Below are 12,067 nucleotides of genomic sequence, written 5' to 3' on the forward strand. Positions count from 1 at the left end.
CATAGCCTCAGTTCGGTGGTGGTGGCGCACGCCTTTAATCCCAGCATTCAGGAGGCAGAGGCCGGCAGATCTCTGTGAGTTCAAAGCCAGCCTGGTCTACAGAGCTAGTTCCAGGACAGGCTCCAAAGCTAAACAGAGAAACCTTGTGTTGACCCCCTCCCCCCAAAAAAGAGTGCACAGCCTTTTTGAAATACATTTCTGCAAATGTGTGGACTCATTACTCACAATTTGTTTTTTTCCAGCTCTTACCTGTGGGTTATATTTCCTTATATATAATTATAGATATCTGCAATAATAATTTAGGACTCCAAGATCTTACCTACATCGTCTATGCATGTATGTATGAGGTCTCAGTCTGTATTAGGAAAACAATAGTGGATTAGTATGGCAGGAACATAGATAAGGATGGTTCTCCCACCTACTCTACTGTAATAGTATAAAACGGACTAGTGTTCTTCTTTCAAGATGTTTAAAACAAATTCACAAAGATTCATCTATGAACAACAGGAACCAAGACTCACCGTCATGAAAAAGTTCCATGGCTTGGGCACACCGAACTCTCCTGGGAAGACAGCTTCTGTATACCAGGCCACAAGGCCATATAGGAAAGCATCAACTAAGAGCATTCCTAGCACATAGGCAAATAAAAAGCTGTCTGTATCCGCTGGTGAGAATATGTTACTCCATTTCATTCCAGTTTCTAAGACAAAGCATGAGACATTCAATTAGATGCCAGAAGGACTAAAGAAGTTCTTCATCTGTATCATAACTGAGTGAAGTGTTGGTGCTTTCTAGAGGTTTCTATGTGAGTCCATTACCTTTTTAGCATTAGAATTCAGGATTCCAAGAGGATATCTGCATAAGAAAGTAATCACGGAACTGTTTCTCACTGTACCCAAACAGAAACAATTGGAAATGACTGAATAAAAATGAACTACACAAAATTTAGGAAAGTAGAATTTAATAAAAATAAACAGACCTACGGACTAGGATGTTGATTACTCTCCTTACTGCTTTGCATGATAAAATCTCTCAGGAATGCATAATTTTTGAGAAACATAATCACCGAAGTGTAAGTATAGATGTCTGCTATCTTTCTGGACAACCAGGAAAATTTTGGAGAGACTGTAAAGTCACTCATATACTAATATGGTAGTATAAAGTAGAAGAACATTTTGGAGGACATTTTAGCAGTCAGAATTAAACTATGAATAACCAGTTTTGAGAGCACAGGAAGGTTTACACGGCCACTACTCACTCCTTGTCTCTGCATCGATCAGGAATTTAAGTCCGAACATCATCCCAGCATTAAAATTGAAGCACCAAATTAGCTTCTGCTTGAATGTCATGTGTTCATAGTTCGAATACATTGTAATACATGGGAAGTAGGTGAGGAAAAAAAAGCAGCTTCCTAAGGTCACAGCAAAGTTGACTGCAAAGGTAAAGGGAAGTATGATCAATTTAAGCAATTTTGAAAAACACAATACATAAATTGGCTTGTTATGTGTACACTAAGTAGGCATTTCAAGAAATTAAAATGTGGAGGAAGGTTGAAGGGAGGAATGGAGAGGCAGGAATGGGAGCAGAGAAAGAATGTAGAGCTCAATAAATATCAATAAAAAAAACTGAAAAAAAAAGAAATGAAAATGTCTGTTTTGTTGCCACTGCTTTCCCCAGAACATAAATGTGCTGTCTGGAATGCAGGGTGTGCACAAGGATATTCCGAAGAAAGGGATAAAATAAAACACGTAAGAAGCTCATAATTCTGGACTTGTACACTCTATATGCAATTATTATGAACATCTTAACAGTTATTCGAAATTTATAATTTTATTCTTTACCACTCAATATAAGAAATTATAAATCTAAACAGGACTATTGGAATAATCAAAATATTCCTCATGCGTTATGAGATTCAGTCTCTGTCATGGTAATGGATGAAAAGAAGGATTCCTGAATAAATCAAGAAGCTGTAAGTCAGTGTTTCAACAACACAACAACAAAAAGCCTATTAGTTTGGTTTTAGAGTATTTTGGAGTTCCAAAGTGTGATTTGATTTTCAGAGTTACCGTTTAATAATAGTTGAAATATTGCTGTATTCAACAAAGAATTAAGAAGCAGGCGAACAAGATAATATGAGCTACCATATACAAAAGAAGAAGAAAACAAACAACAGCACAAAGAAAACACTTGCCCCTGAGGAAGGCCAGAGGCTGGACTTCTTAAACAAAGACTATGAACAATCTGTCTTAAATATGCTCGATTCCTAAAAGAACGAGCTGAGGGGAAGTAGGAAAACGAGATTTCTGCATATAGAGACTATCAATGAAGTGATGGAAATTATGAAAAGGGACTGCACAAATGCTCAGAATGCAAAGTAAAGTAACAAAAGACTTCACATGTCTGAGTAGACAAAGGAAAAAACAGCAGTTAAAAACAGTACGATTGACATTATACAATCGTATGGAACAGTAAAAAAATAGAGATTTGGTAGAGCCTGAGAAGCCTTGAGTCACTATCAAAGTCACCTCCATATGCAAATAGAAGTCACAGAAGAAGAAAGTAAGCATCACATCTGATTTGAAGAAATGTGGTTGGAAATCACTACACTTAAAAAAAAAGTCATAAACTTCATCTAAACAAAACAAAAAACACCACTTCAAATAGGGCAATAGATGAAGCTTACACTGAGACTCATCCACAACAAAAATGTTCACTTTCCAGAGGCAGAGAATTGGCACAGTAAAGTGCTGAGGGCGTCTCTGAATGGTAGTGTGCCTGCCTAGTGTACCTGAGGTCCTGGGTTACATTGTAGCCTTAGAAAACAAAACAAAAGGCTATAGAGTAGCAAGGGAGAGAATTCTGCCGAGTACAAGACTCCAGAGTACGTTCCTCTTGTAGTCTAGAGGTAGGAAGTCACTGGACAGACACTGTGAAAATGAACCCAAAACATGTCAACCAAGAATTTTCTATATGAGGCAAAGCTGTTCTTTATGAATCCAAGAGAGACTTCCTAGTGTTGGGACCACAGATCAGGATCTTGATGTCCTTAATAAATATTATTTTATTGTATCATTTACTAATAACAAACAAAAAGCTGGGGAAAACATCCTCACTCTAGCATCTTTCTGAGAAGAGACGATGTACCATTAGCACTTGCTGGGGCTCAACAATGTTAAAAAATGTTATTGAAACTAAACTCACAAATTGTTCATAATTGTGGCATTAATTATAATTTATGTAAGAAAATAATCAGACACTATATAGAAGAGGAAATGAGATGGGAATCAAAGTGGAAGATACAAGGGAGAAAAAGATGAGGCATTATATAAAATAAGTGTCTGGCTGGCCTAGGCAAATCCTTACCGATTAGTTATCACTGCAAATGGATTAAATGCAATGGCGTGCATTAAATTCTGGAAAGGCAGAGGTGGCAGAATGTATTGGAAGACAAAGACACAAATTAATTGTGAGTCTAAAAAAAGTCATCCGTGCCACTACCCAGAGAGAGTGGCTAAACATCAGGCAGAATGATAGACTTTATGTAACAAAGAAAGATATTGTAGATAATTTTTTGAGATAGAGTCTTGCTTTGTAGCCCTGACTGGCCTGGCACTCACTATGTAGTCCAGGCTGGACCCCAACTTTTGGTACTGTTTCTGCCTTGGCCTCCCAAGTGCTGGAATCATAAGTGTGTGCTGCTATACCTGCCCAACATGGCCAAATTTTCCAGAAGAGAAAACAAACCTGACTCATTAGAAACACACACTCAAGTTTCATTAGTAATTGATGAAATGCAAATTTCTTGTCGATTTCTCTTTTTTAGTCCTGAAAACTGAATTTAGGGTATCACACACACCAAACGGGGCTCTGCCATCTGCCTGTACTTGCAGTTTGAAAAATGCAGATTTAAATTGCACTTATTTAACACTTCATATCCATAATTTGACACAAGTTTAATATTAAGGACATAGAAAAATAGGAATTCTCACCTTCCAGTGGGACCATAATTTTACAAAAATCCTTTGGCGTGGGAACCCTCAAAGGGTGAGGAAGAAGGTTTTGTCTTTGTTGTTACACACCATGCTAAGCACAAAGTATGTAGCCCAAAGAAAGAGCGTGTGAGTGAATGGATGGATGGATGAATGAGCGAATATCCATTGATTTTATGTTCTATTCTCATCTTTCAAACTTTCAAAAATCGTTCAAACCCTACCTACTGCCACCTTCATTTGTAATCTTGTGATCCATGACCTTTTTGTGTGTGTGCTGTGACTTCCTAATTTTCATTGCTATTCATGGCTAGTTTTACAAGTCACTCTGAATGTACCATGGGACACGCAGATTGAACAGATTGAACATTATGTCTGGGTGTCTGTATGCCCCCAGTCGAGGTAAGTATTTGCCCAACCTTATATGAGTGGACACCAAGCTATGCCGAGACCCTGGAAGGAACAAAAACGGAGGAAGGAAGAATTCTCACTTTCTTCCTGACTGCCTTCTGGTCAGAACACTAGCCTTATCCTGCCTTGGGACTAGAGTAACCCCACCGGCTCCTCTTGTTCTTAGGCATCAGGACACATGCTATAATTAATCACTGGATTCCCTGAATTCCATGGTCACAGATTTCAGATGGGGGGACTTTTAGACCTCCATAACAAACCAATTCATCATAATACCCCCTTATCTTTGTTTCTGCTTCTTTAGAGAACTCTACAGCAATGTTTTATGCACGTGATATCCATACTCCAGAGGCCAATGCCAGTTCTGTGTGGGCAGGCACTGCATTTCCAATACGTAACACCAACAGCACACATTTAAGTGCAAGGAACAGTTCTGCGGTTGATGATTTTTCTCATCATCAGATCCTAGCAGACTCGGTGCTCTCCAGTTCAGAAGCATCTGTATCTCAACAGTTCTTGGTGGGAGGGCCAGATGAATACAAGAGGCAGTCCAGGGTTAGAAAGAACACTCAAATATGATCAAGTATGATCATACCATCACACAAATGCTGTGCTTATCAATTTTCATCACTCACCTTATTCCGTTTCTTTTTAAGACAAAATCTCATACAGCCCAGCTGGCTTCAAACTTACTCTATTGTTGAGGATGCCCACAAACTCCTGATCTCCCTACTTCTGCCTTCCATATCCTAGCACTGTAGGCGTGAGCTGCCACTCTGCACTCGCTCCATTTCAAGTACTTACAAGGGCACAGGCCATCTCAGAGCACAGGGGCCGTGGGGGTGGCAGGAGGTAACATTCAGAAGGGACTTTCAAACAGTGTTTGTTTTGTTGCTGACGCTCTTTCCTGTGAAGAACCATGTACTCACCTCTATTAAACAGTGTACTGATCATAAAACTGAAGAATATTGATGAGATGGCATAAAATGACAAGAAGACGAAGACAAGGATTGGGACATTGTATTGGAAGATTGGTGCAGGTTCAGTCTAGCAAAATAATTAGAAATCCAGTTTAGTCATAGATGATGCATTATGATGACAAAGCATAAGAAAAGAAAGATCTTTTAATATTTTATTATTCCTGTCCAACACTAGGGATGCACTCAGGAAGATGAAAAATTAATACTCATTTTTGATGGGATCTCAAAGAGCCCAGATTGGCCTTGAAGTGTGTAGCAGGTGATGATCTGCCTCTGTCTGCTGGGATCGCAGGCATGCACCATTGCTCTATGTCTATGCAGGGATTTGTGCATGTTAGGCAACTATCTTTAAAAAGCCTCATCTCCAGCACCAAATGACCCATTTCTCACAGAAAATCCACCCACCTAGGTTTGAACTGAAGTCTGCCGAGAAACCAGGCAGCCTCTGAGATTCTATAATGAAGTCCACACAAGCTGCGAGACGTTAGGCTGGCTCTGTATTTCTGTTTCCCTCTCAAAGTTTAGCCACAACATACCAGAATCAAAATGACACTTGCCTTGACAAATAAAACCATGCATATAAATACGATGTTAGTAACATACAAACAGAAGAATGTGAAGAAATAGGCAACCCAGAGCATCCAGCTGCCCAGTCCAATCATGAGCTGGTATTCCTGTAAGAGAATTACCACAAATTAAACATCATGAGTACACACACACACACACACACACACACACACACACAGTGCCTTAGAGTTCTCAAAATATACTGACATATTATATAACCTCATATTTATGGCCCAGATCTCCAAGTTATAGAGGATTAACTTGGCCCAGAATCTCCTGCAATTTCTTTAAAATTGTTCAGCCACTGAGTCCTGTGGATTTTATAAGCTCAGAGGTCATTTCTCTGACAACTAACTTCCTGATACTGTTAAAGACACTGGGGGAATGTAAGCAAAACTACAACTACTTAAATTTATCTTTTTTACAATTATATTTCTAGAAAAAGATATAATAATATTTAAATTTTCGGGGCAGTGGTGGCACACGCCTTTAATCCCAGCACTTGGGCGGCAGAGGCAGGTGGATCCCTGTGAGTTCTAGGCTAGCCTGGTGTACAAGAGCTAGTTCCAGGACAAGCTCCAAAGCTACACAGAGAAACCTTGACTCAAAAAAAAGTATTTATACTCAACCATAAAGGCTGAAAACACTAAATTTAAGATGAGAAGAGAAAATGCCCACAACTTTAGCGATACCCTTATGAACAATGTGTTTTCTTCAGACGTAGTTGTTTTTAGAAATATGAGGTATTTTAAGTTTTAATAAAAGCATAATCAATGCATTTCACAAAAATATAATATTAGCATAGATTAAGAAAAGTTACTTGAGAGGTCTGAATATTCAGAATCTATTCAAAATATTTTTGTTGAATTTTACTAATATGTTAATATTTAAATTCTATTAATATAGTTTCCTCCCCACAGTTTCTACCTGTGTGGTACATACAAGGTTCTCAGTGAATGTCTTTTGAATTAATGTGTACATGACTGGAGAGATCTAGGAACATATGCATGCTATCCAAATCTCCTTAGAGTGGTTACAGGTTCGTGTTATTACCTACCTGTAGAGACAAAGAGAGAGAGAGAGAGAGAGAGAGAGAGAGAAAATGTGCCATTGAGATTTTGCAGTTTAGTATTGGAACAGATTCACTCTGCAAAAATGTATTTATTTATCATTCATTTTGTTGTCTGTGTGCATGCACATGTGTGAGCATGCAGGTACACATGTGGCATGGTGCACATGGAAGACAGAAGACAATTCTTGGGAGTTGGTTCTTTCCTGTCACCTTCTGGGATCCAGGTATAAAATTCAGGTCATCAGGCTCTACATGTGAGCCATCTTGTAGACCCTTACTTAGCAAGCTTTAATAAGCACTTAAAGTGACAAAGCATATTCAACAAAAGCAGTGCAAGGTTTGTACATAAAACCTGCAAAACGTGGCTGAATGAGATGACAGAAGTCTGAATAAATGCAAGGCTCCCCGCTTCACCACCCAGAACACTTAATATTGCTAACATGGTAAGATACCTTAAATTATGTACAGACTACACACGATTTCTTTCCAAAAATTTTGTACAGAGTTCATGAAACCCCAGAACCTACATAAAACTCAGAACGGTAGCGCGTCAGTGATGTTAGTTCTCCTGTGATGAGAGAGAGGTGGCAACAGGGACTGTTCAGAGGCTCATGAGCTAGCCTGGTGTACACAGCCATAAACAACAGAGAGATCCTGTCTCAAACAAGGTGGAAGAGGAAGACCGAAACCCAAAGCTGTTCTCTGACAAGCATGGTGTGGCATGTAGGCACCTGCACTCACACACATAAACATATACACAGATATGCATCCTATGCACATACATAAAAGAAACTTAGAGATTCACAAATGCTAATAAAATTCATATGGACATTCAAAAGGCCCAGGGTAGTCAAAACAATCTCGAAGAAAGCATAACACTACCTGGTTTCAATACACGCTGCACTGAGCTTGCTGTGCACAGCTCACTAGGAAGTTCCGTGTGTACCTTACAGTTCACCTTAGATGTATACCACTAATCTCGGTGAAATACACATTTGTTAACAGGTTGGAATATTTTTAGGTTTCCCCAGGAATTTATTCTTTAATCTATATGTTGTTTAACTACCAAATTACCGAGCGTTCTAATCTTCGCTCTGCTGTTCCCAGAGGAAAGCATGCTTTTCATTACTCAGGCCTTTTCTGCTTCCCAAGTCATGTCCCATGACTGTTTCATACCTAGTCTTGGTTTATTGGTCAAATGTTTGTGTCTTCCTACTTATGTGATTCTTTTTAAATATGTAATTTAATTCTCTTGGGACAGAGATCATACTCCGTTATGTCAGGCTTCTGGTAAACCCACTATGCTTACAAACAATATTATATTCCAGAACCATCAGGTGTAGGATCCTATAAGCATCATTTAATGTATTTGTGAGTTTTGCTGAGGTTCACCTCATATCTAACAGCAGAATTGAGTTAAAGTGGAAAGAAAAAATAACCCATGAAATAGTCACCAAAAGACAGCTGAAGTGACAGTAGCAAGATCAAACAAAAATCTTTGATAGCAAAACTTATAAAAACCAAGGATAATGTGTTTTGAAAAAAGCCCTATTATCATGAGGATACTACAGTGAAAGACATGTATGAATCAAAAGCAACAGCGACAAAAGACAGGAAGGAAAACAGCAGAATCAAATGAGGGATTGTGCTGCAACAATGGCTGGAGACTTCAACACAGCGTTTTCAGTAACAGATCTTCTGGACACAGAGAAGCTCAGTGAAAAATGGAGGATTTCAAACAACGCTATACCCAACTGGACTCAACTGACAGGACATGACATCAAACAAAATAAATTCTCATCTCCTCCTGAACCATCTCCAGAATAAATGTTAGCTTATAAAGAAATCTTAGTATGTTTTATTTTTTAACTTCTCTTAGATTTTTATTTACTTTGCACATTGTAATTTTAGATTTGATTCTTTTATTTTTTGAGCCTAAAATTATGTGAAGTATCTTTTCTTACCACAAAGGGATGAAACCAGAAATCAGTAATAGGAAAGCTGGAAAAAAAATCATTTACAGGTAGAAATTAACAATGGGTCTTTCAACAAGCACTGAAGAAATAACAAGGAGAAGTACAGAATGAAAACACAGCCTCCCAAAGCTTATGGGGTGCAGCGACAATGCGGCTGAGAGAGAGAAGTGCACAGCTAGAGAGGCCTGAGTTTAAAAAGAAACAGTAGACTAATAGCATAATGCTATGCCCCATGAGCCTAGAAAAGAAGGACAAACCAGACACAGGTCCAGAGGGAGAAGTTAGCCCTGACTAGACGGAGACAAATAAACCAGATGCAAACCACAGAGAAAAGTCAACAGCGCCAAAATCAGCCCAAAGGGCCGAAGTTAGCCAGACTCCCATGACAAAGGTGAGAAAACGCATTCCTCGGATTCTACAGAAATGAGTCACCAGAGAGTATTAGGGACTGCTCAGCGGCAAACAAAATTTTAAATAATGGAGAGAACGTGGAGAAATGTGGAAGAATACAATGCCTATCAAGATCAGATAGCGGAAGAACAGAACACCTGTCCAGACTTGTAACTAGTGAGGAGACCAAATCAAAAACTGCCTGGTAAATCACTATCCCTGGACTGGATGCACTGAGTGGTTTGAGGGTAGTTGATATTCAAACTAAATCTGGAATGTTCCATAAAGTAGTCTTCTGTGCTCTGAAACTAAGAGTCATGCTTAAAAATTTGAATAAAGGCAAAATTATAGCAAATTGCCACAAAAGCAAGTGTTGAGTGGCTGCAAGGGAAACAGAACCATCAGTTTTAAACATGAGTAGATAATTCAACCTTCCACAGAAATTCATCCCACACGTTCAAAATTTTCAATGTAAATGCTGTCTACAAGGAAAATAGGGTTACCTTCAATTGGTTTTCCTTTTCCCACACAATGGACCGAACGAGGGTAAGATAATTCATAAAGAAGGTGCATGCCAATATTAGAGGGACAAAAATATTAGCGAATGTATGGAAGTAATCATCCCAATACGCCGGGTATGGAAATCTCTGAATGAGAAGGCTAGTGTTATTAAAGAGCGCAGTGGCCCCAGCACCGCCATGATGTAGCATGATGGCCTTGTCCAAAGCGTGTTGCACAGCCAGGAACCCTTCACTGATGTACCCTAAATGAGAAAACAAAGATTGCTCAGTAAAATGACTACCAACATCTGAGCTAAACAAAGAAGACAGCAATTTATGTACAGCAATGTATTATACATCACTGCTCTGGCATGAAGGTGACCTCATAGCTCTGCCATCTGTGACAAAGCGGTCCAGCCGCCTTAGCTTGTGTGAACTCACTGTGATGCTCACGTGGTGAGATGGAGAGGAGCTGTCTAGCTGTGTCCTTCAGAGACCGTATCCCTTGTTAGGTGACACAAGGCTGTATGTCACTGGAAAAGAGCCAAGTTAACTTCCACCAGGGTCTCCTCTTGGTCTAAGATCCTGAGAAGCCCCCACAGTTTCTCCGCACAAACAGAATGAGCCCACATGCTGGGAATAAAGAGGGTGTTGCCTTCTTTCTCAAGTGTTATGACTTCCTATTTTCCTTTCTGCTATGGACAAGAATTTAGAGTAATTACTACACAGAACTGGTGAGAACGAATATATTTGCTTCATTCCTGGCATTAGAAGGGGAAAGCACAATGTTGAATTAGTAAGCCCCACAGTTTCCACAGCCATGCTTTATTGGATAGAGAAAATACACTTTTATTGGTACCTTTGGGTTAGGGAGTTTGGGCTTAGTTTTTTTTTTTTATATTTTTTTTTTATTGCGAAAAGAAGAAAAAAAACATAAACAAAAAACAAGTTTCCATCTCCTCCCAGCCTCCCATTTCCCATCCCCTCCTCCCACCCTTCTCCCCCTCCTCCCACCCTTCTCCCCCTCCTCCCACCCTTCTCCCCCTTCCCCCACTCCTCTCCCCCCCTCCCTCTCCAGTCCACAGAGCAGTCCGGGTTCCCTGCCCTGTGGTAAGTCCTAGGTCCTCCCCCCTCCGTCCATATCTAGGAAGGTGAACATCCAAACTGGCTAGGCTCCCACAAAGCCAGCACATTAAGTAGGATCAAAACCCCGTGCCATTGTCCTTGGCGTCTCATCAGCCCTCATTGTTCGCCATGTTCAGAGAGTCCGGTTTTATCCCATGCTTTTTCGGTCACAGTCCAGCTGGCCTTGGTGAGCTCCCCGTAGATCAGCTCCACTGTCTCAGTGGGTGGATGCACGCCTCGTGGTCCCGAATTCTTTGCTCATGTTCTTCCTCCTTCTGCTCCTCCTTGGGACCTTGGGAGCTCAGTCCAGTGCTCCTGTGTGGGTCTCTGTCTCTATCTCTATCCATCACCAGATGAAGGTTCTATGATGATATGCAAGATATTCGTCAGTATTGCTCTAGGATAGGGTCATTTCAGGTTCCCAATCCTCAGCTGCCCAAGGAACTAACTGGGAACCTCATCTTGGGCACTTAGTTTTTTTTTTTTTTTTAAAAAAAATATGCTTTCACGTTGGAAAAATCAGTATGATGGCAAATGACAAGACAGTACACTGGGTTTTTCTATGCCATGCATCCTCAAAGTGGGGAGGGGCTGCATCATCCCATGCAACCCTGCATAAACAGATATAGCTCTGTGATGTTGAAACTTCATGAGAGGGAAGGCTAGGCTTTTAAAAGTCCCCAAAGGCTCTGAGAAGGGCAATAATGCAAAGACCGAGAAAAACTGCTGTTGACCCTGAATCATGCTTCCTTAGCCTCGTCTGCGACCACAGCACGCTCAAAACTGAGAGCTTAAACTGGGGCAATGCTTTTTCTAATATATAAACTCGATTTGTGTTTCTCCTGTGCTTTTCCTCAGCGTTCTTATTCTGTTCCAGTTTCCTGCACAGAATGATGTCTGGGCTTACTTATTAAGCTGATGCGGTCTTCTCTAATCTATGGAAACTGTTCATGTGTTTTTTCCTCTTTTATCAAAAATCAGACAATATCATAATTACTGTTCCCCTCCCTCTACTCCTACCAGTTACTCCTCATCTCTCCTCCTATCCAAATCC

At 40.1% G+C, this 12,067-nt stretch overlaps 1 protein-coding gene across 1 annotated transcript in view; it reads right to left on the reverse strand.

The window, feature by feature from the left end:
* The window catches only part of LOC121457683 (phospholipid-transporting ATPase ABCA3-like), an 80,798-nt gene that overhangs the window by 60,857 nt on the left and 7,874 nt on the right, over positions 1-12,067 (reverse strand). The window contains 5 exon segments of the mRNA XM_041666605.1: positions 522-700; positions 1,259-1,432; positions 5,333-5,450; positions 5,941-6,057; positions 9,892-10,151. Coding sequence (XP_041522539.1) covers positions 522-700; positions 1,259-1,432; positions 5,333-5,450; positions 5,941-6,057; positions 9,892-10,151 — 848 coding nt within the window.

This window comes from Microtus oregoni, unplaced genomic scaffold, assembly GCF_018167655.1.
Source record: "Microtus oregoni isolate MIOR12 unplaced genomic scaffold, Mior012 000016F_ref0000370, whole genome shotgun sequence".
Classification (NCBI taxonomy): Eukaryota; Metazoa; Chordata; class Mammalia; order Rodentia; family Cricetidae; genus Microtus; species Microtus oregoni.